The sequence below is a fragment of the Geotrypetes seraphini genome, chromosome 2 (genome assembly GCF_902459505.1).
Source record: "Geotrypetes seraphini chromosome 2, aGeoSer1.1, whole genome shotgun sequence".
Lineage (NCBI taxonomy): Eukaryota > Metazoa > Chordata > Amphibia > Gymnophiona > Dermophiidae > Geotrypetes > Geotrypetes seraphini.
Genome location: NC_047085.1, coordinates 495,780,321 through 495,805,090, shown reverse-complemented (window position 1 = coordinate 495,805,090; position 24,770 = coordinate 495,780,321). Strand labels below are relative to the sequence as shown.

At 44.8% G+C, this 24,770-nt stretch overlaps 1 protein-coding gene across 2 annotated transcripts in view; it reads left to right on the top strand.

The window, feature by feature from the left end:
- The window catches only part of CDC25A (cell division cycle 25A), a 132,101-nt gene that overhangs the window by 48,311 nt on the left and 59,020 nt on the right, over positions 1 to 24,770 (top strand). For both annotated transcript variants that reach the window (XM_033931960.1, XM_033931959.1), the window contains exons 7-9: positions 5,932 to 6,051; positions 10,903 to 11,043; positions 21,414 to 21,488. In XM_033931960.1, the coding sequence (XP_033787851.1) occupies positions 5,932 to 6,051; positions 10,903 to 11,043; positions 21,414 to 21,488 (336 nt within the window). The remainder of the gene's footprint in view (positions 1 to 5,931; positions 6,052 to 10,902; positions 11,044 to 21,413; positions 21,489 to 24,770) is intronic.

Below are 24,770 nucleotides of genomic sequence, written 5' to 3'. Positions count from 1 at the left end.
GCCACATCTCTCTCTCTATTCCCTTCACCAATATGTCCAGCATTCCTCCCTCTTGCATCCCTTTCAATCTGTCCCACTGTTCCCTTTCCACCACATTTCTCACTCATCTTTACCTCATTCTCTCCCTATGACTAAAAATTCTTCTCTTTCTTCCATTCTTGGTGTGTATACAACCATCTCTTTCCCACTCACTGACACACCCATACCCAATTCTCCCTTTCTATTCCCTCTCCTACCTCAGCATCTCTTTCCCTCCCTTCCTCTCTCCCCAGTTCATGCCTTCTGTGTCCAACAACGCATTCCCTCCCCTACTTCAGCATCTCTTTCCCTCCCTTCCTCCATCCCCTCTCTCAAGTTCATGCTTTCTGTGTCCAAAAATGCACTCCCTCCCACCTCTTCATTCGAGTCCGGATAACAGCAGGGGTTGGAGGCAGCCTGCAGCGCGCCATATGTAGCTGACCTGGAAATCTTCCCCCGAAGTCAGAGCTGATGGAGGGAAGGCTTCGCAGCTGGCGGCAGCTGAGGTGTCAGGTGGGAGGGGGTAGATACTGGATGTAGGAGGTGAGAGGAGACAGACTGTAGATAGAAAGGGGGAGGGATCAGACACACTAGATGAAAGAGGAAAGATAACAGACAAGCTGGAATGCCTGGGGAGAGAGAAAAAGACAGATGATGGATGTAAAGAAAAGGAGAAGGGAGGAAGACATTGAATGGAAGGGAGGAGAGGGGGAGGATGCGGATGGAAAGGAGGAAAGAGAAAAATGATGCAGACACTGAATAGAAGGGAGAGAAAAAGAAATGAAGCAGATTCTGGGCTGAAAGGGGGGGAGAAAGATGGGCAGATGCTGGATGGAAGGGGGAGAGAAGGATGTATGATGGATGGGGTGACGGGGGGGCAGAAAGGAAGAGAGGAGACAGATCAGATGCTGGGCAGAAGCAGGAGAGAGAGGGAAAGAGGATGGAAAGGGGGGGGGGCAGATCCTGGATGGAAAGGAGAAAGAGAGAGGTCAGATGCTTGATGGAAATGGAGGAGAGGGAAGATGCTGGAGAGAAGAGAGAGAAAGGGCAAATGCTAGATAGAAGGGGAGCAGAGAGAGAGGGGGAAATGCTGAATGATGGGAGAGAAAGATGATAGAATTAGTGACAGAAATAAGAAGTGTACTAAGAGCGCCAGTTTGGCAAGTCTGGGTATACAGAGCAGACCATCCAAGCTCACAGGGCTTCAGAAAGCTGGATCATTCTGGTAGCGGTAGAGTAGTTTTCATCCTCGCTTGCTGCAGTCCAAGATCCTGGTTTGCAGCTCCTTGCTGGGTTTTTTGGCAGCTTTGGCTCAGCTGCCCTCGGCATCCACCAATTCCCGCTCAGCTCTGAGCCATGGATCGCGGCTCGTGCAGCAGAACTGAGCCCTGCACGCAACTGTCGAAGTTAGCTCATTTTGGGTTTGCCTGGGGGGGAGAGGAGGAGGACTCTGTCTGCTCGCTCTAGCCTGCATGTGACATCTCCCCACAAATCAGCAACAGTTTTTGTCACGTGGGCATGGAGCTCAGCATGTAGGCACACAGTCTATGTGCCTACGTGCTGAGCTCACTGCCTAGGTGACAGAGACTGTTGCTGCTGATTCGTCGGGACTCGGGAGCTCAGCTTGGCGATGGACCCAGACTAGAAATTAGGTCGGCCTCAGGATAGGAACCCTGGATCCATCCCCATGGGAGTCTTGTCAGGCTTGGAGGGGTCCCAATGGGAGTCTTGTCAGGCTTGGAGGGGTCCCCATGGGAATCCTGTTGACCTAGGGGGATCCACGCGAGATTCCCACAATCCCCCGTTCCTGTGCAGACTTCTGAAACCCGAACTATAGCTAAGTGATGTAGGGTTCCACGTTAGGAGTCACTGCCCAGAAAAGGATCTAGGAGTCGTCATTGAGGATACGTTGAAACCTTCAGCTCAATGTGTGGTGGCGGGTAAGAAAGCAAATACAATGTTAGGAATTTAATCAAGAAAGGAATGGAAAACAAAGATGAAAACGTTATAATTCCCTTGTATCACTCTATGGTACAACTGTACCTCGAATACTGTGTGCAATTCTGGTTGCAGTCTCTCAAAAAAGATATAGCAGAATTAGAGAAGGTACATAGAAGGACAGTGAAAATGATAAAAGGGATGGGGATGATTTCCCTATGAGGAGAAGCTAAAGCAGCTAGGGCTGTTCAACTTGAAGAAGTTATGATAGAAGTCTATAAAATACTGAGTGGAATGGAAAGGGTAGAGGTTAATTGCTTGCTCAAGCTTTCCAAAAATAGTAGGACTAAGGGGTATGTGATGAAGCTACTAAGTAGTAGATTTAAAACCGGAGAAAATATTTCTTCACACAACGTGTAATTATTTTCTGGAATTCATTGCCAGAGAATGTGGTGAAATCAGTTAGCTTAGCAGGGTTTAAAAAAAAAGTTTTGGGCAGTTCCCTAAAAGAGAAGTTCATAGGATATTATTGAGATGGCTTGGGGAAATCCACTGCTTATTCCTAGGATAAGCAGCATAAAATCTGTTTACTACTTGGCATCTAGCTAGGTACTAGGAACCTAGTTTGGCCTCTGTTGAAAACAGGATACTGGGTTTGATGGACTTCGGTCTGTCCCAGTATGGCAATTTTTTATGTTCTTATGAACTGGAACTGTCCTTATAGGGTAGGGTACCCTTCTATGTGTTAATCTCCACCTTCTGGATGCAACACCCGTAGCTTCTGGATTGATCTGGTGGAATTTAAAAAGAAAATGAGTTAGTAAGATCTAACTTCTTCATAATCTCCTGCTACTTCACAAAGTGTGGTGGATGCATGAAGAGCCTCCCAGTGAATGTAGCAAAGACAAAATTACTGTAATCTGGTGTATTACTATTTAAAAAGGCTTACCAAATACCTTCAGTCACTTTCCGCACTGGACAGAATGCCAGGAAATCAAAATAGTATACATATTAAGTTTTATTACATATATACAATATTTCTAGCCATAATCATTGATTAAGTACAGAGTTTGAATTAATACGTTACCGGTTATTATATCATTACTCTTGTCCACGATCAGGAGGCTTACTCACAAAATGTCATCACACAGCGTATCAGTGGTGGAAATGTCCCCCCCCCTTACAGGTAACTTTCCTTTCTGGGAAGGCAATATTTATACATATCCCCTCCTTGTAACTGAATGCCGGGAGGATGTTTACCAATCAATATACTCCTAGCCTGCCTCGTGAGCTAATTTCCCATCCCAATGTCGGGAGGATGTTTACCAATCAGTATGTGTTAATTTCCCATCCCCTTCCTTGTGGAGGATATTTACCAATCTGATTACACATCCCCCCTTTATGGATTGAGCTAACTGAATGCTTGTGGATTGAGCTAGAAACTCCTAGCCTGCCTACCAATCAGTATGTGTTAGAAACTCCTAGCCTGCCTGAGCTGACAATGACCTGCTCTTATAATTATCAGTAGGTGCTGAAAAATTTCTGGCCTTGCTCGTTCTCATAATACTTGTGTTTCCCTGTAACAGCTATCATGGATCCTAGGCAGTGTCATTCAATATTAATAATCCTTTCATATCATACGTTTCACATTCGTATCACATTTGGCTGAGAAGAACAAAATTATTGAGAACCTGGTGTAATTAAACTCTGTAATTTATTGTCAAAGAATGTGGTAAAAGCAGTTAGCGAGTTAAAAAAAAAGTTTGTATAATATTCTTTTAGGAAATTATCCAAACCTTTAAGTCCTTAAGCTATTAATAAGATGGACTTGGGGAAAATCCACTGCTTATTTCTAGGATAAGCAGCATAAAATCTGTTCTATCAGGGTTTCTGCAGCTGGCATCGTGCTTTTGTTGCAGGTTTCCGGATCTCGCTGCATCTTTGTCAGGTAGAAAGCCACAGCATGGTGGTTGAAACATCGATTTCTACCTGACAAAGATGCAGCGAGACCCGGAAACCTGCAAGAAGAGCATAAAATCTGTTTTATTCTTTTGGAATTTTTGCCAGGCACTTGACCTGCATTGGCCACTGTTAGGAACAGGGTACTGGGCTTGGTGAACCTTCCATCTATCCCAGTATAGTAATGTTTATTACGTTTGTAACAGTGTCTCAAACTTTTTTTTACCACCAGCACACTAAACGGAGCAAATGTTTTTTTGTGGCGCACTATAATTTAAAGTATAAAATTGCAAAACCAACAAAAAATTAAGGACTCCTTTTACGAAGCTGCGGTAACAGCTTTAACGCGCGCGACTTTTCATCATGCACTAACCCCTGCGCTAGCCGGAAAACTACCACCTGCTCAAGAGGAGGCTGTAGCGGCTAGCATGCGCTATTACGCGCATTAAACCGCTACCGCGGTAAAAGGAGCCCTAAATTTAAGAGTTAATTTATATAAAAGTTCTTTCAGCTATGTATAGGTGTTTTTAACAATGATGAAACTAAAGTAGATGTGCTTCTTTTTGAGTACAAAGTAACTCAAATGCGGCTCGATAGTTGACAAGCAAACATACATTTCCTCAGCCACTATCTGCAGTCATTCTCTCTCTTGTTTTTTTTTTTTTCCAATTTAATTTCTGTCAGAGCTGAAAATCCAAGTTCACAAAGATAAGATTCAAGTGCAACAAACCCTTGATTGCTTTGTTGCTCAAGTTAGGATAAGAGCTGCATAAATAAAAATAAAATTACTTGCCATTAGTTTTCAAGGACCAATCATGTCAAAGAATAATGCTTCCCTGGGCAGTTGTATACATGACATACGTGTCATCTAATCCAATGTATACTTATGAAGGAAATTTTTAAAAATAAAGTAAACTTGGTTCTTTTTGTTACATCGTTCTTTTTGGACCCCCAGTTAGATTGAATAAGTTAGATAATTCTAATAGATGCTGGCACTGTCTCCTAGATATAGGAACATTAGACCATCTACTGGTCTATTGCACTAAAATTTTAATCTTTTGGAAATCAATTTGGGGACATATTAATAATATTTTAAATTCTGAGATTCCTTTAACTTATGAAATAGTAATTTGTGGTACCATTTTGCACATCAAAGATCCCCTAGACAAACATAAAAGGCGTCGCTTTTTAATTATGACAAGTATAGCTATACAATTGATTACACGAAACTGGAAAAACTGGGATCGTCTGAAATTTACATTCTGGTGGGCAAGTTTGTCTAATTTATAAATATGAGAAAATGAATGCTGTTATGTTAGGGCACAATGAAAATTTTAAATTAATTTAGGGCCCATTGACGTCCTTTGTAGAATCTCTATAGTTATGGTTAGTTATTAGATAATATGCACATCCAGGGAGTGGGGTGAGGAGGAAGGTATACAAGGGCTTTAATTGATTATTCTTATGGATGGAAATAGGAGGGAAGGATGATAAATTTTGTGGTTTGATGAATAAGTCTGAATAGATACATATATATTTTTCCCATTTAAAGTATGTATAATATAGGACTAAAATTATGGGAAAATTTTATAATTACTTAATGGAAAAATTGGGTTGGGGGAGGAAATTAATATGTATGAATCTTGAAAAATGTAAGTGATGTTTAACGTATAAAATGATTAATATATTCTATATTTCACTTTTTGAATATATTTTAAAAATGAATAAAGAATATATATTAAAAAAAAATAAAGTAAAATTCTGGAATCTCTCATGGCACACCTAGAATCTCTTCAGGGCACACAGTTTGTGAGACACTGGTGTATAGCATTGTACCACGAATTAAAATCAGGAAGCGAACCTTAAGTTTGTATCATTCCATGTTTCTAAAAGTGTGTGTTTTCAAGATGCCAGGTGTTGATTCTTGTGCTGGAATTTTTGGGTAACTGCAATTCCAAGTTCATTTGCCCATTGCAGCATCAGTTGAATTTAATGCTTCTTATTACTGTATTCCAGGACACCTGTCACTTCAAGATGCCTAGAAGACCAACTTCTCGTAGCTGTCTCCGTATGCGTCATCTTGTAGATGGGAAAGATGCACTGGTACAGCGGCAGAATTCAGCCCCTGCTTGCATGGTATGTAGCAGAGTGTAAAAAACACATCTCAGAACAGAATGATCTTGTGTGGTCCAGCATGCAGCGGCAGAATTCGGCCCCTGCTTGCATGGTATGTGAGGCCAAATCGGAAAAACTGAATAAATGCTTCGGTCTTTATGGAAGAAGATGTAAGAGATCTGCCTGAACCAGAAACGGTTTTCAAGGGTGATGATATGGAGGAACTGAAAGAAATTTCAGTGAATCTGGAAGATGTACTAAGCCAAATCGATAAGTTAAAAAGTGATAAATCGTCTGGACCAGATGATATACATCCCAGGGTGCTAAAAGAACTCAAGCATTAAATTGCTGACCTGATGTTAGTGATCTGTAGCCCATTGCTAAAATTGTCTGTAGTACCTGAAGATTGGAGGGTGGCCAATGTTACGCCAATTTTTAGAAAGGGCTCCAGGGGAGGTCTGGGAAATTACAGACCAGTAATTACGCCTTACTTTGGTGCTGGGCAAAATGGTAGAAACAATTATAAAAAAATAAAATTGTGGAACATATAGACAAACATGATTTAATGAGACAGAGTCAGCATAGGTTCAAACAAGGGAGATCTTGCCTCACCAGTTTGCTTGACTTCTTCTCAATCTGTGTGCCACCTTTGATAGTGTTGATCATCTCCTAGATATGCTGTCCTTGTTGGGATTCCAGGGTTCTGACTCTCCTGGTTTTCTTCCTGTCTCTCCCATCTTCAGTGTATGCAATGGTGATTCTTCCTTCACAGCCTTCCCGCTATCAATTGGTGTAACTCAAGGCTCTGTCCTAGGATTGCTCCTTTTCTCAATCTACTTGGAGCGCTGATCTCCTCCCATGGCTTCCAGTATCGCCTCTATGCTGACTACTCCCAGATCTACCTCTCTGCGCCAAATATTTCTACTGAAACCAGACCAGAGTCTCAGCCTGCCTGCGTGACATTGCCGCCTGCCTGTTTTGCTGCCATCTAAAATTGAGTATCACTAAAACAGATCTGGTCATTTTCCCATCTAAACCCACCTCTGCTTCCCTCATTCTCAGTCTCTGTGGACAACACTCCCTCATTCTTCTGTTTTGTCTGTTCGTAATCTTGAGGTCATCTTTGACTCCTCTCTCCTACACTGCCCAGATACAACATCTCCTAAAACCTGCCACTTCTTCCTCTATAATACCAAAATCCAACCCGTCCTCTCTGAGCACAATACCAAAATACTTATCCAAACCCTCATCACCTCGCGCTTAGATTACTGCAACTAGCTACAATCAGGCCTTCCGCTTAGCTATCTTGCTCCCCTCCAATCTGTCTAGAATTCAGCTGCACAACTCATATTCCGGGAGAGCCGCTACACTCATGTTACCCCTCTCCTAAAGTCACTTCATTGGCTTCCCATTTGTTTCAGACTACAATTCAAACTCCTCTTATTGACCTACAAATGCACTCTCAGCTGCCCCTCACTATCTGTCCTCACTTATTTCCCCCTCCCCCCCCCCCGTGAGCTCAACTTAGCTGATAAGGCCCTCCTATCTGTGCCCTTCTCTTCAACTGCCAACTCCAGACTCCATCCTTTCTTCCTTGCTGTGCTGTATGCTTGGAACAAGCTACCCGAAACACTACGGTAGGCTCAGTCTCTGGCAGTGTTCAAGGCCCAGTTAAAAGCCCACCTATTTGAGAGTGCTTTCGACTCTTAACTCTTTTCACCTTGGGTTCTGCATCCCCAACCCTATATGTTGTGTCTGTCCAAGTTAGTTCCTGATCAGAAGAGCTTACAATCTTATTTATACATGTAAAAATGTACAGCACTGTGTGCACCTTTCAGCACTATATAAGAACATAAGAGTAGCCCATCAAGCCCAGTAGCCCGTTTCCACGGTGGCCAATCCAGGTCACCAGTACCTGGCCAAAACCCAAAGAGTAGCAACATTCCATGCCACTGATCTAGGGCAAGCAGAGGCTTCACCAATATCTTAATAACAGACTATGGACTTTTCCTCAAGGAATTTTTGTCCAAACCTTTCTTAAAACCAGCTACGCTATCCACTTTTACCACAACCTCTGGCAACACATTCCAGAGCTTAACTATTCCTCGAGTAAAAAAAAATATTTCCTCCCATTGGTTTTAAAAGTATTTCCCTGCAGTTTCATTGAGTGTCCTCTAGTCTTTGTAATTTTTGACGGAGTGAAAAATCGATCTACTTCTCTACAAAATCCTGAGTGGAGTAGAACGGGTACTGCAATCATATCTCCCCTCAGCCTTCTCTTTTCCATGCTGAAGGAGCCCTAACCTTTTTAGTCTTTCCTCATACGAGAGGAATTCCATCCCCTTTATCATCTTGGTCGCTCTCTTTGAATCTTTTCTAGTGCCGCAATATCTGAGATAAGGAGACCAGAATTGAATGCAGTACTCCAAATGAGGTTGCGCCATGGAGTGATACAGAGGCATTATAATATCTTTTAGTCTTGTTAACCATCCCTATTTTTAAAATAATTCCTAGCATATTGTTTGCTTTTTTGGCCACCGCCACACCTTTGCGGAAGGTTCCATCGTATTGTCTACAATGATACCCAGATCCTTTTCTTGGGCGCTAACCCCCCCCCAAGGTGGACCCTAGCATCCGGTAACTGCGATTCAGGTTATTCTTCCCAATATGCATCACTTTGCATTTGTCCACATTAAATTTCATCTGCCACTTGGACGCCCAGTCTTCCTGTTTCCTAAGGTCTGCCTGCAATATTTCACAATCCGCATGCCCAGTCTTCCTGTTTCCTAAGGTCTGCCTGCAACATTTCACAATCCGCATGCATTTTAACAACTTTGAACAGTTAAGTGTCATCTGTAAATTTAATCACCTCGCTCATCGTCCCAATTTCCATATCGTTTATAAGTAAGTTAAATTGCACCGGTCACAGTACAGATTCCTGCAACATTGCACTGTTTACTCTCCTTCATTGAGAAAAATGACCATTTAACCCTACCCTTCTGTTTTCTATCCGATAAAAAATTCCTAATCCACAACTGAACTTTGCCTTCTATCCCATGACTCTCTTTAATTTTCTCAGGAGCCTCTTATGAGGAACTTTGTCAAAAACTTTCTGAAAATCTAGATACAGTATGTCAACCAGCTCACCTTTATCCACACCTTCAAAGAAGTCAAGCAAATTTGTGAGGCAAGATCTCCCTCGGCTGAACCCATACTGACTCGTCTTACTAAATCATGTTTGTCTATGTGTTCCACAATTTATTTATTTTTTAAATTGTTTCCACCATTTTGCCTGGCACTGAAGTCAGGCTTACCGGTCTGTAATTTCCCGATCTCCCCTGGAACCCTTTATAAAAATCGGCATAACATTGGCTCCACCCTCCAATCTTCAGGTACTACAGATGATTTTAGCAACAAGTTACAACATGTTTGAGTCCCTTTAGTACCCTGGGTGTAATACGTTTTCCAGATTCACAGAGATTTCTTTCAGTTCCTCTGCATCATCACTCTTGAATACCATTTCCAGTTCTGGTAGATATCTTGCATCTTCTTCGGTAAAGCCCCAATCAAAGAATTCATTCAATCTCTCTGCTATGATAAGGAATAGTAGTAGTTTCCAGGCTCTTCTGCTTCTTTTGGCACAAGCACCATACTATTTTTTTATTGCCTTCCTCTGGACCACTTTAATGTGAAGTTTATCAAATTTTATGTGTGGTTAAATGATGCTATTAAGCAAAAGGTTTTTGGATTTTTTTTTCCAAGTGGGGAAGGAACATACCTGGATTGTACGGTAAATGTCGTTCTTGTGCATATGCCCAGACAAAAACAGAAGTGTTGGCACACATGATGCCAGTTCTTCTACACCTCAGTGTGTGCTTTCATTTTCAGTTTTCGAACATGCACATGTTTGTTGCTTACTGTCTGCATTTAAAACTTACAATTTGTGGCCATCTGAACTACACGTGTTAACACTTGCACTTGAGCATTTGACACACAATATTGTGCACCCATACCCAAATGGTGGCTGATACATAAGCAAGGCTTATATGAAGACACATTTACACGAAGGCATAAAATCCAAATTTTATACTAGGATATAGCACATATGTGTGAAAATGCAGTTTATGCCATCTTAGCTCGTGCACATATTCAACTGCAACATGTTTTATACAGTAATTCCCATATAGAGAATGACACGGGGACAAATTTTTCCCCGTCCCTGCGAGTTTTGTCACTGCCCCTGCCCCATTCCTGTGAGCTCTGCCTTAACTGCACAAGCCTTGAACACATGATTTTTTTAAAGTGTTTGAGGCTTGTGCAGATGAGGACAGAGCCTACAGGAATTGGGCAGGGACAGGAAAAAAACTCACCGGGATGGGATGGGAAAATGAGTTTCCACAGGGATGGGGAAAAATTTTTCCCCGTGGTGTTCTCTACTCCAGTGATTCCCAACCCTGTCCTGGAGGAACACCAGGCCAATCGGGTTTTCAGGCTAGCCCTAATGAATATGCATGAGAGAGATTTGCATATGATGGAAGTGATAGGCATGCAAATTTGCTTCATGCATATTCATTAGGGCTAGCCTGAAAACCCAATTGGCCTGGTGTTCCTCCAGGACAGGGTTGGGAACCACTGCTCTACTCCCATGTCCATAATGCTTGATTTTGATTGCTGCTTTTTTTTTTTTTTTAAGTTTGTATATGCAGCTTTGAAAGGATATTTTTTTCCTTTGAAAATAGTCAAAATTGTAAGTGTGGGTATCCAAGAGTTTTGTCATTTCAGGAATAGCCTATGGCTCACCAACTTATCTTGAAATACTCAAAATGAATGAGCAGTAATTTAGCTGCTGTTAAGTAATGGTAATCCTTTTAGTTTCCAGCAATGGACCGGAATGAAATAGAAGTGGAGAGTGCTAGTCCCCTCTGCCTGCGCAAGTCATCTTTAACTTCTTCATTGAATAGTGAAGAGGAGGATGATGGCTTCTTGGAGATTTTGGAAGGGGAGGATTTGGAGGTATGTGGCATCCCACTAAATAAGCAAAAACGAACTTGTTAGCTTTCATAGCAGAGTTCTCTCCATAATCCACTTTGCAAAAGCATTATTAACTTATCTGAGGTTCCAAGTCAAAGGCAATGCTGGTACCATATAAGCTGATGCTAAGCTGATATGCAATGTGCAGATTACTAGAACGTCAACTATTTGCAATTGGCAATGTTCTGAGTGTAGTTTTGGATGAATGCCATGGTTATTCTGGGCTTTTCCCGAGGGAAAACGTTTTTTTTCCTCTGGAGCAGTTGTGATCTAATGAAACTAATCAAAACATTCCTGGATAAGAGGATCATCCTGTAACAACATAAATCTGGTAGTTTGGGCTATGTTCTGTGTATTGTCAAGTGTGGAGATGAATTTTGAATTTTATATTCTTCAGCGTCTCTCCAGACCAGTACGGCTCACTGATGGATAATAACTCACCATGACCAGCAGGTGGAGACTGAGACACAAACTTTTTGCTGTAGTACAAGTGGGCTGTGCAGTCCTTGATGCACTCAGTCTGCTCTCAGTCTCCAGCAGGTGTTGGTAAGCTGTTGCAGTCTTCCTGGTTTAGTGTAGGGCTGTTGAAATTTGTTTAGTGGCCTTCTGGTCCCCATCTCTGGTGCCAGACCAAGCTTGGGACCTTTTGGGAGTCTATCCGACCTCAGGGGTGTCACATTTGACAGGTCAAGGTCCTCCCCCGCCATTTCCTCCACCTCCCTGAAATTTTTTTCTGTAGAGGTGCCTCAGCTATAAGCCTTGCCACAGATACCGGCAAGGCATACGACTTAGAGAGCCAGTGGAGTCTATTTAAAAAAAAAAAAAAAAAAAATCCTGAGGCAGTGACGGTCTGAAGGGAAGCCTTCAACTGACTGTAATTGATTTTTATTGCTAAGTGGCACTTTTTCTTTTAGCTTACTCGCATATTGCGTAATGAGACCTTTTTAAAGGGAAAAAGTGCTCATTGTGCTCCAGACGCGAGGTGGATGCAGCCAGCCTGTGCTCACAGTGTGCCGGCTGCTGCGAAGGGGAATCCTTGTTGGCTTCAGGTGCTGGCTTTCAGGGATCCTCTTCAAGTGCCTCGTGCATCGACAGCAGGCAGTGGGGAGGACCAGGCTTCCCTCACCGCCCATACAAGGATCCCCCCAGCCACCGATGGTCAGGGAAATAAAGTTTATCCCAAGACAAGCAGGCAGGTATTCTCACTAGTGGGTGATGTCATCCGACAGAGCCCCGATGCGGACGTCTCACAAGCATACTTGCTTGAAGAAACTTCAGAAGTTTCAAGATACCCGCACCGCGCATGCGCGAGTGCCTTACCGCTCGATGCACCGGGTGTGTCTCCTCAGTTCTTTTCTTTCCGCGGAGCTGAGAAGTTTGCTTCAACTCTTTGCGTCGAGTGAACCCGTGTTCTTGCCTTCTAGTGCCGCGGTTTTGAGTTTAATTTCTCTTAATCGTGTGTTTTATTCTGTCATTTTCTTATTTTACAAAAAAAATAAAAAAAATTTCCACAGATTCGACCGGGTCGGCCGCGTGGCTGAGGCCCCGCTGCTTCGATCTTGCGGCGGAGCTTTTTCGGCCTATGTCCCGGCCTATTACCGGTTTTAAAAAGTGTATCAAGTGCCAGCGCGCGATTTCGTTGACGAACCCACATCGACGCTGTTTACAGTGTCTCGGGCCTGAACATCTTCCAAAATCGTGCTAGCCTTGTTCCACTCTAACAGCACATGCTTTCAAGCGTTGCTGTTTCCTGTGGTAGTCGATGTTCGCGATGGAAGCTTCCAAGGAACCTTCGACATCGACCAGCGCTTCGCCTTTGCCCGTGAAGTCGTCATCTACTCCTGCTGCATCGGGTCTTTTGAAGCCGGCCTCCTTCGTTCCAGCTTCGACCCCCGTCTCCTGCTCCAGTGCCTTCTTCGGTCTCCTCAGATCAGGTACCTCCTCAGACCGTTCCCCCGGTGGTTCTTAAGGTGCCTAAGGCTTCTAAGGCTAAGCACTCGACCACCCGGGACCGCGAAGACCGTACAGGGGGCCCCACTACAGCTGCGGCTCCCCCCTTGTCGGCTTTGCTGCGGTCGCTCCTGGAAGCCCAATTCATCGAGCTCATGAATACCATGGGGCCCAGATTGATCGCTACAATCCAGCATGGGCATGCGGAACCTCCTCGTGGGGGCGAGCCGCTCCCTCCTCCTCCGCCTCGCCGCTCGCTCTCATTGCTAGGCTCGGCGCTTGGCTGCCAGTTCATCGAGGCGTGCTTCGTTTAGTGAGATGCTGCCTCTGGAACCCATTCCCATCTCGGGTGAAGACAATTGGGATTTGCCTCCGGGTAGCCGAAGCCCTGGGCGTCGTCAGAAGGACTTCTTCCGGAGCCCCTTCCCTGCCAAGCCATCTCTCGACCCATGGAATGCTGCTTGAGAAGCGTCAGCCCATCCTCCTCTTCGCTCTACGGCCTCCAGCCACATCTATTCGTTGGAAGCCTCTGCGAAGCCATCTGGGCATTGTCATTCCAGATCTCCTTCGAGAGGGGCACCGCTCCAAAAGCTTCCTCGTGTGGGGTATTCATCTTCGGATATCTCCCCTCCTCCGGGCCCGGAGTTCGAGGATACCTTCAGGTCGTTCTCTCCTTGTAGATCCCATGTCTCTTTGGATCAGGAGGCCTCGACTTCATCAAGTCCGTCTCAGTGTCCTGTGTTGGCGGACCAGCTGTCTTTTTCATCTTTTCTGCGGCAGATGGCGGATGATCTCGACATCACCTTGGACTCGGGTTCCCGCTACTCCAAGGAGTACCTGGATACCATGCAGCTGCCTCATCCTCCTGCTGAGTCTCTTCGCCTGCCTCTCCACAAGCTCCTTGACCAAACCTTCATGCGCTGTTTTGAAACACCGTACTCCATTCCTGCCGTTCCTGGCAAACTGGATGCCAGGTACCGCACCGTGCATCATAAGGGGTTTGAGGGCTCCCAGCTCTCCCATCAGTCACTGTTGGTCGAGTCCTCCCTCAAGCGATCTCATCCGTCCCAGGTGTATGCCTCGGTGCCACCAGGCCTAGAGGGGAGGACCATGGATAAGTTTGGGAGGCGCATCTACCAGAACTCGATGATGGCTTCCCGAGTTCTCAATTACACCTTCCATTTTGCCACCTATTTGGAGTTCTTCCTTCCAGTGCTTTGGAAGTTTATGCCTTACATCGAATCTCAAGCTCGTTTTGAATATGAGGAGGTCGTCGCCTCGCTGTCCCAGCTGCGTATTCAATTGATGCAATCTTCTTATGATGCATTTGAGCTCTCGGCACGGGCTGCCGCCTGTTCCGTGGCCATGCGTTGCTTGGCATGGCTTCAGACAATTGATATGGATCCGAACCTCCAGGACAGGCTTGCCAATGTCCCGTGTGCAGGTGTGGATTTGTTTGATGAGTCTATTGAAACCGTGACGAAGAAGCTGTCGGACCATGAGAAGTCATTCCAGTCCATCCTTCGTCCCAAGCCTAAGCCTGCTCAGTCTCGACCTTCTCGACCACCCTTGATATATCAGCGGCGTTACACTCCCAGGCAGGCTCCTGCTGCGAGGCAACCAGCGAAGAGACAGCCCCCGCAGAAGTCTCAACAAAAATCTCAGCCTTCTGCTGTTCCCAAGGCTCCTAAGCCTTTTTGACTCTCTTGTCGGGAGCATAACCAACACTGTTCTGCTATCCCCTGTCTTTCCAATTGGGGGTCGCCTCCATCATTTTTACCATCGATGGATGGCTATAACTACCGACCTTTGGGTCCTTACCATCATCAGGGAAGGATACTCTCTTCAGTTCCATCGGGTCCCCCCGGACCATCCTCCAAGAGAGTATCCTTCCAACTTGACCCAGACCACCCTTCTTCTTCAGGAAGCTCAGGCTTTGCTCCGGCTTCGGGCCATCGAGCTGGTCCCTGTGGACCAACACAACCGGGGGTTCTACTCCCGGTTCTTCCTTGTTCCGAAGCAGACGGTCGACCTACGTCCTATTCTGGACCTCAGGGTGCTCAACAAGTTCCTGGTCAAGGAGAGATTTCACATGCTGACCCTAGCTTATCTCTACCCCCTTCTCGAGCAGAACGACTGGTTATACTCTCTGGATCTAAAAGAGGCCTACACTCACATTCCCATTCATCCGGCCTCTTGCAAATTCCTCAGATTTCAGGTGGGACATCTGCATCTGCAGTATCGAGTGCTTCCTTTCGGCCTGTCCTCGTCTCCCAGAGTTTTCACCAAGTGTCTGGTGGTGGTGGCCGCTGCACTCCGGAACCATGGTCTTCAAGTGTTTCCATACCTCGACGACTGGCTCATCAAAGCTGCCTCGGCTCCAGGGGTCATCTTGGCGACCCAAAGGACTATCTGGTTCCTGCAGAGTCTGGGGTTCGAGATCAACTTCCCAAAATCTCATCTGCAACCTACCCAGTCTCTTCCCTTCATCGGGGCGGTTCTGGATACTATCCAACTCAGAGCATTCCTTCCTCCACAGCGCCTGGAAGCTCTTCTTCATTTCTGTCAGTCAGTGTCTTCTCGCCAGTCCATATCAGCGAGACACATGATTGTTCTCCTGGGCCACATGGCCTCAACGGTTCATGTGACTCCTTTTGCCAGACTTCACCTCAGAATTCCTCAGTGGACCCTGGCTTCTCAATGGACACAGGTGTCAGATCCTTTGACTCGTCACATCCTGGTCACTCCTGCTCTTCAGCAGTCTCTATGTTGGTGGATGATCTCTTCAAATCTATGCAGAGGTTTGCTGTTTCACACTCCTCCCCACCAGAAGGTTCTCACGACCGATTCTTCGACCTTTGCATGGGGAGCTCATCTGGACGGTCTTTGCACTCAAGGCTTCTGGACCAGTGTGGACCAGCTGTGCCATATCAATCTCCTGGAACTCAGGGCGATTTTCAATGCTCTTCAAGCTTTTCAACATCTGCTTCACAACCTGGTGGTCCTCATTCGCACGGACAACCAGGTCGCCATGTATTATGTCAACAAGCAGGGGGGCACGGGATCGGCCTCCCTCTGCCAGAAAGCTCTCAGAGTCTGGGATTGGGCGATTCGCCACAACACCTTCCTCAAAGCTGTCTACATTCAGGGGGCGGACAATGCCTTGGCGGACAACTTAAGTCGTCTCCTCCAGCCTCACGAATGGACCCTCCATTCCAAGCCCCTTCATCAGATCTTCTCTCAGTGGGGGACACCTCAGATAGACCTCTTTGCGGCTCCCTACAACTTCAAACTGCCTCAATTCTGCTCCAGTATCTACACTCCTCATCGCCTAGAGGCAGATGCCTTTCTTCTAGACTGGAGGAATCTCTTTCTATATGTGTTTCCTCCGTTTCCTCTCATTCAAAAGACTCTGGTCAAGCTAAAGTCCGACCATGCCACCATGATTCTGATAGCTCCTCGGTGGCCCAGACAGCCTTGGTACTCCCTTCTACTTCAACTCAGCAGCAGGGAGCCATTCCTTCTTCCAGTGTTTCCTTCTCTGCTTACTCAGCATCAAGGATCTCTGCTCCATCCCAACCTGCCGTCTCTCCACCTGACAGCTTGGTTCCTCTCAACGTAACTCCTCTCCAGTTTTCCAAAGCGGTGAGGGATGTGTTGGAGGCTTCCCGGAAGCCTGCTACCTAGACAATGCTACTCCCAAAAATGGACTAGATTTTCTACCTGGTGTGTTTCTAATCGTAAGGAGCCTCAACGAACCTCCCTATCTTCTGTATTGGACTATCTTCTGCACCTATCTCATTCTGGCCTCAAATCTACATCGATACGAGTCCATCTGAGTGCAATTGCGGCTTTCCATCAGCCTCTGCAAGGGAAACCTCTCTCTGCTCATCCTGTGTTTTCCAGATTTATGAAAGGACTTTTCCATGTCAAACCTCCTCTCAAACCTCCTCCAGTGGTTTGGGACCTCAATGTTGTCCTTTCACACCTTATGAAGCCTCCTTTTGAGCCTCTCAATAAGGCTCCGCTGAAGTTTCTCACTTGGAAAGTGTTTTTTCTTGTTGCCCTCACTTCTGCTCGCCGAGTCAGTGAGCTTCAGGCCTTAGTGGCGAATCTGCCTTTCACAGTATTCCATCATGACAAGGTGGTCCTCCGCACTCATCCGAAATTCCTGCCTAAAGTGGTGTCTGAATTTCATCTCAACCAATCCATAGTTCTTCCTGTGTTTTTTCCAAAGCCTCATTCTCATCCTGGAGAATCAGCTCTTCACACTTTGGACTGTAAACGTGCTTTGGCTTTCTACCTGGATCGCACCAAACCACACAGAACTGCTCCTCAACTTTTCGTCTCCTTTGATCCGAACAAGTTGGGACGCCCTGTCTCGAAGCGTACCATCTCCAACTAGATGGTGGCTTGCATCTCTTTCTGCTATGCCCAGGCTGGATTACCCCTTCCCTGTAAAGTCACAGCCCATAAGGTCAGAGCAATGGCGGCCTCTGTAGCCTTCCTCAGATCGACACCGATTGAGGAGATTTGTAAGGCTGCCACTTGGTCCTCGGTTCATACCTTCACATCTCATTATTGTCTGGATACTTTCTCCAGATGGGATGGACAGTTTGGCCAAACAGTATTACAAAATTTATTCTCCTAAGTTGCCAACTCTCCCACCATCCCATTGAGGTTAGCTTGGAGGTCACCCACTAGTGAGAATACCTGCCTGCTTGTCCTGGGATAAAGCAATGTTACTTACCGTAACAGTTGTTATCCAGGGACAGCAGGCAGCTATTCTCACGACCCACCCACCTCCCCTGGGTTGGCTTCTCTGCTAGCTATCTGAACTGAGGAGACATGCCCAGTGCATCGGGCGGGAAGGCACTCGCGCATGCGCGGTGCGGGCATCTCGAAACTTCTGAAGTTTCTTCAAGCAAGTATGCTTGTGAGACGTCCGCATCGGGGCTCTGTCGGATGACATCACCCACTAGTGAGAATAGCTGCCTGCTGTCCCTGGATAACAACTGTTACGGTAAGTAATGTTGCTTTTCCTTACCACCGATAGTGCTGGGGATTCCCTTACAGCTGCCTCCTTTAGTGGCTGGCACGGTTCAGGCCTCTTTGCTGCTGCAGGCCTTGGGAGTGAGTTTGTTTTTTTGACGGATTTTGGCGGGAAGCTCTTCCATTTTGTCTGCAGCCTCAGGTGACCTTCCCCTTGTATTGGAGAGACAGCGGCAGATTTTGACTGGGTCTCCTGCAGTGAGTCCTATCTTCTTGTCAAGTGGCATAGAAGAAGCAGGCTTTTCGTCAGACACTACAAAGATTGCTAGACCTCAAAGCAGTAATTCTAGTACCTCCTCAGGAGTTCCACACTGGCAGGTATTTCATTTACTTCATTGTGCCCAAGAAAGAGGGGTCTATTCGGCCTATATTGGATTTGAAGGGCATCAACAGGGCGCTCCGGATTCCATCTTTTCAGATGGAAACTCTGAGATTTGTCATTCTAGCGGTTCAGCCATTGGAATTCCTGACCTCTCAATCTGACAGAGGCCTTACTTGCATTTTCCAATTTGTGCTTCCCAACAGAGATTCCTTCACTTTGTGATCTTGGGATGGGACGCCACTATCAGTTTTGTGCACTTCCCTTTTGGTCTAGCCACTGCTGCGTGGACGTTCACCAAGCTTATTGTGGTCGTGGTGGTGGCCTGCACAAAGAGGGCATTCTGGTTCATCCCTATTTGGACGATCGGTTAATCTAAGCAGTGTCTTTTTAGGAGAGTCCTTGGGTTATGGCTTGGGTTGTGGAGTTTCTCTGGTTGCTGGGATGAGTGATCAACCTGTCCAAGAGCTAGGTAACTCCATCTCAGCGCTTGGAGTACCTTGGGGGTTCTCTTCAATACCAAAGTGGGGAAGGTCTTCCTCCCAGAGGCCCAAGTGAAAAGTTGCAGTCGCAGATTCGCCTTCTGATGGCTTCTCAGTGTCCTCAGGTGCAGAATTTTCTCCAAATCTTGGAGTCTATGGTAGCCTCCCTGGACATGGTTCGGTGGGCCCGGGCTCACATGCGGCCACTTCAGTATGCTCTGCTTCAGCGGTGGTCGCCTCGGTTACACAATCTGGACTCTCCCGTTCCTCTTCGGGGGGGGGGGGGGAGGGTTGGTTTGTCACAGTCTCCAGTGGTAGCTAACGACTTCCAATCCGGTGCAGGGAGTGAGTCTAGATCAGCCCCAGTGGACAGTGCTTCTCCCGGATGCCGGTCTCCTCGGCTGGGGAGCTCACTGTTTTGGTCGCTCAGCTCAGAGCAGCTGGTCTCTTTGTCGATCAATGTTCTCGAGACCAGAGCCATCCGGCTGGCATTGCTAGGGTTCCAGATATTGTCGACAGGCAAGTTGATCCGGGTTCTCTTGGACAATGCCGCGGCGGTGGCTTATGTTTTATGTCCGGGGGGGGGGGGAGGGACCAGGAGTCATCTGGTGGTGCAGGAGGCAGCTCTTCTCATGGCATGGGCAGAGACTCATCTTCTGGACTTCTCAGTTTTCCACATAGCGGGAGTGGAGAATGTCCAGATGGACTTCCTCAGTCGTCACGTACTAGAGCCCGGAGAGTGGTGTCTCTGTCCCGCAGCCTTCGAGTTGATTATGCAGTCTTGGGGTCCACCAATCATGGTCCTGATGGCCACAAGTGTCCATGCCAAAACATCTGGTTCTTCAGTCAGTGCAGGGATATTCAGGGCAAGGGGCCGGATGCTCTGGTGCAGCCTTGGCTGTCAGGGGGCCTCCTGTACGTGTTTCTTCTGTGGCCGATGGGCAGAGTCCTTCACTTTGCTCGGCGCTCCGGCCACGTGATCCTGGTGGCTCCAGACTGGCCCAGGCACCCATAGTACACAGATCTGGTTCGTCATCTGGTGGCAGATCCTCTTCCGCTGCCCCTCTCACCTGACTTTCTGACTCAGGGCCCCATGCCAATGTTCGATCCGGGTCCCTTTTGTCTTATGGCTTGGCTCTTGAAAGGGAACACCTAGGATGCTAGGAATGATTAAGAAGGGGATCATGAACAAATCGGAGAAGATTATCATGCCGCTGTACCGGGCCATGGAACGCCCTCACCTGGAATACTGCGTCCAGCACTGGTCGCCGTACATGAAGAAGGACACGGTACTACTCGAAAGAGAGAAGAGCAATTAAAATGGTTAAGGGGCTGGAGAAGTTGCTGTACAGCAAGAGATTAGAGAAACTGGGCCTCCTCCCTTGAAAAGAGGAGATTGAGAGGGGACATGATCGAAATATTCAAGATACTGAAGGGAATAGACTTAGTAGATAAAGACAGGTTGTTCACACTCTCCAAGGTAGGGAGAACAAGAGGGCGCACTCTGAAGTTGAAAGGGGATAGATTCCGTACAAATGTAAGGAAGTTCTTCACCCAGAGAGTGGTGGAAAACTGGAACGTTCTTCCGGAGGCTGTTATAGGGGAAAACACCCTCCAGGGATTCAAGACAAAGTTAGACAAGTTTCTGCTGAACACGTACGCAGGTAGGGCTGGTCTCAGTTAGGGCACTGGTCTTTTACCTAGGGGCCACCGTGGGAGCAGACTGCTGGGCACGATGGACCACTGGTCTGACCCAGCAGTGGCAATTCTTATGTTATGTTCACTCTCTTGGGGTCTCGGGCTTATGTGCGTGTTTGGTGTATCTTTGAGGAGTGGTGTGCCCCGCACCTCTTTACCTCACATCTTGGAGTTCTTGTCTGGTCACAAGCAGAACCCTGGTCTCTCCGGGTTCTGCTTGTGGCTTTGTCTGCGTTTCGCGGGCTGTTGCAGAGTAGGCGTTTAAACATCTCAGGGCATGATTCGCTTTTTGAGGGCAGCTAAATTACTTTGGCTGCCAGTGTGGCCTTCATTTCCAGCCTGGGATCTCAATCTGGTCTTGCCGTGCTCATACGCCCTCCCTTTGAGCCCATAAGGCGGTCTTCCTGGTGGCCATTACTTCTGCAAGATGCGTTTCTGGCACCAATGCAAGGAGACTGTTAGTATTCAACACCTTATAGATTAAACACAGTGCTTTGAATTCAATATTTACATGTAGAATACTAATAATTTTGTACTTAACCTTTTATCCAACAATCCTCAAATTAGACAATGGCTAAAGTAGGAAAAAACCCTAGTACTAATGTTCAAATGTATCTCAGGTTCAATGCATTTCTTTACAAATACATTAAAGTGCAAGATGCAATTTGATTAGCTGAGCTGAAACTTGTTCTGTGTTGGTACATTCTTACTATATTCCTGGGTCTTTTAATGGATACAACCAAGTAAGAAGGGTTATAGAAATCTATGCAGGATAAACATTTGTGAAAGGAAATTATCTGCTGCTCATTAATGATGGATTGAATCAAGTCTTTTTTTTCCATTGTTTGTAGAATGATGCTAATATGCCATCTGAAATGGCAAGTCTCTGGACTGCCCCTCTGGTCGTGACAAGAACGGATAATGATGTAAGTTTTTACAACATGACATTTTCAAGAGCTTTTTTTCTCCCAGACATTTTCTTCTGCATTGCTTACAAGAAGAAATTAAAAGAATCAAACTTTTTTTATATAAAGCTTTTCTACCTGTAAAACCTTGTTTTTGCATGTGGAAATAAGTTTTCATAACTATCTGAATGTACTTTCAAAATGTTTTTATTACATTTTTCACACAGCAGAGCTACAATGAAATGCAGAGCAAACAATATACAAGTAACAAAACAGAACTCCACCTGAAAACAATAAAGGGACTGCAATATATAGCAGTATGCTCGCCTCACCCCCCCCAAAAAAAAACCCCAATGGCATAGTACCCAAAGAATTAATGATGGGCCATACCTAAAAGAAAAACCCTAAAAAGAAATCGTACCCCAGGCCCTGGACTCTTATGACACTAGGGGCACCCAGGTATTCGCAGCCTCCCCACCAAGAATATAATCCCACCCCCAGTAACTCAATGCAGAGAGAAACCAAGGTCCTAATCTAATGAGGTGTCCAGCCGACCCACCAGCAGTCTAATCTAAATCTTGGATTTATATACCGTGTCATCTCCTCAAAAGGAGCTCGACTCGGTTCACATAAAAATCGATAATCGAAGTGAATGTAGTTAGATTAGAGAGAGAGAATAACTTATTAATGAAGACCCTCATCCAACATCCTAGAGAAAGGATAATTAATTTTCCTTAGAACAATTTTCTAAGAACTGTTGAAATAAGTGTTTTAATAGATTTACAGAAAATCTGGAAGGAGATAAGAGTTCTAACACAAGAGGGAATCCCATTTCAAATCACTGTAAAAGTATTTAAAAAATCGATATTAGAATATTAGTTGATACATGGAAAACCTTAAGATATGTAAATAATCTAACACCTATTCCAATTCACAAATCAACAAATCAAATATTTGGCTAAACTCCACGATTCAAATTGGCGGTTTTAAGATAATCTGGAAGCATTAGAAGATGTTTTTTCGAATGGTAAGTTGCTTGAGTTTTCACAGTTGCAACATAAAGTTTTAGATGGTTGCAACTGAAGCAGAGCAAACAAACCAAAACTGCAGACTTGTACACGGTGCAGGCAAATTTTATTTTGACAAATAAATCTTAACTAAAAACCTTTTACCAGACAGGGGACCCAACACGATCCGTGTTTCGGACAACCTTCATCAGGGGTCCATGGTAATAAAGCAGGCCATTCAGGTAGGGTTCCCTGAATGGAAAAATCTCACTAATCAATATAGCTTGGAATTCTTATGCTTTTAGATGGACTTTCTGGGGCACCAGGCCGCACAGTGGTATAAATTAATATCTGGATGTATGATTAAAAAATCAAAAACTGGTCTTCGGGACATTTGGAGCATTGAGATTAAGCATCAAATTACTGCGTCTTGAGCAGGGTAAACACAAGCGCACTTTTAAGCAGCAGTAAGCTGCTAGTTTTTTCTCTAGGCGTGTAAAAAGTACATGGAAAATGACACACGACGCAAGTTTTATGAAAATAGTTATTTCCGTTTTATTAATTGCCATAATGAATTATCAAAAAGTTGGTTGCATCATCGGGAAGTCTTTACAGTTGCCAAACGCTGGCCTTCTAACAAAGATCTCAATCTTATAACCGTTATTCACCAATATATATCTTCAGTCCAGTTTGACATCATTGGCTTGTCAACCAATCCACTAACAGAGGCTGTCCTTAGATTTGGACAAAGAAAATTCCTTTACATAATTTTTCACACTTAAAAGCAAAGTGTTTAAAGTCATATTTTTGTTTACATTCATTTCTGAATATACATAAACATTTTATTATAACATGGCCAAAGAAAACTTTAAATCTAAACCTGCTGATAAGTTCATGTCTCTCCCTGTCAGCACCATAGAAAGGAGGAGGGATATTCTCCTCCCTGCTCTGAGTGTTACAAAAACTGACAGTTTCAAATTTCACTAATACACAGACTCAGATCCCTTCCTATACTGGAGACAGTACAGCGTTTCTGATTCTAACTATTTCCAGATATTGCCTCATGATTTCTCTTTAGAGTTCCTTCAGCTTTAAACTATATAAAATATTGGAAATTAAATATACACCATTCTTTCATGTATCTTTCATACATCATTCATTCATTCGGGGCCCCTTTCACACATCCAACACACTTAATACATGTTATACTCCATTTTGGGATATGTAATCTAATATGCTCTTCCTAACCGGCCTAAACACATCTGTTATCAATTTGCCTATGAGGCTTAAGGCAGGAAGCTGAACAAAGAACCAGAGAGGACAAAGAAAAGCAGAGAACCAAGATGAAGTTCTTAATATCTCTATGCATGTATGTTACGCATTACCTAATTTCCTCTATGATCTGGCTTAATAGCAAAGTACATAAAGAGAATATTATTATGCTTTTCCTTAATATTAATCTATAGTGTGTTTTTCTGGCCTTGGCTACATCCATATTCAGATTTTTATTCACCAACTTTTTGTACGCTTCTATTGGGCATGCCTTAACTAACACATGTGCTTGTATCTAACTAGAGTTACCCAGAACCATATGAAAAGAAGGCACTTTTGTAGAAAAACTCCACAAATTACTCCACAAACACATCTTATTCATTATCCATGCCTTTGCCACTTTATATTGCCACTCCTCAGTCTTAATGTCACGAATTTGGTCTTGGAGGATTAGATGTACAGTGTCTGCATCTATGAGACAAACTTGTTTTTTTCTGTTATATAGAGCTTTCTGGACCCCTGTTCGTTTACAAAAATTAGACAGCTCTAAGTCTAATAGATGTTAGCATTGACATCTAGAAGCTGAGACTTTAGATCATTTATTATTCTATTGTCCATGTATTTTGGCTTTTTGGAAATCAATTTGGGGCCAAGTAAATAGGTTGTTAGAAAATCCGGTAGCCTTGACATATGATATTTTATTTGTCATGTCAATGAGAGCGAAAAGTCAGATTTCTTCAAAAAACAATAAGCTTCTATTTATTCTGACTGGAATTGCCATTCAACACATTACATTCAATTGGAAAAATCAGAGTAGTTTTTGGTGGAGTTCTGTATGTCATATAAATGGAAAGAACGTTAGCCACACAGAGGATATTTTGGTAAATTTTTAGATGTTTGGGGACCATTAACAGACTTTTGTAATGAGTAGTAAACATTTTCCCTTCATAAGATAATTGAAATGAGGGGATAGGGATGGGTGGGAGGGATGATTTTTTGATAAATTAATAGAATGTATATTGTA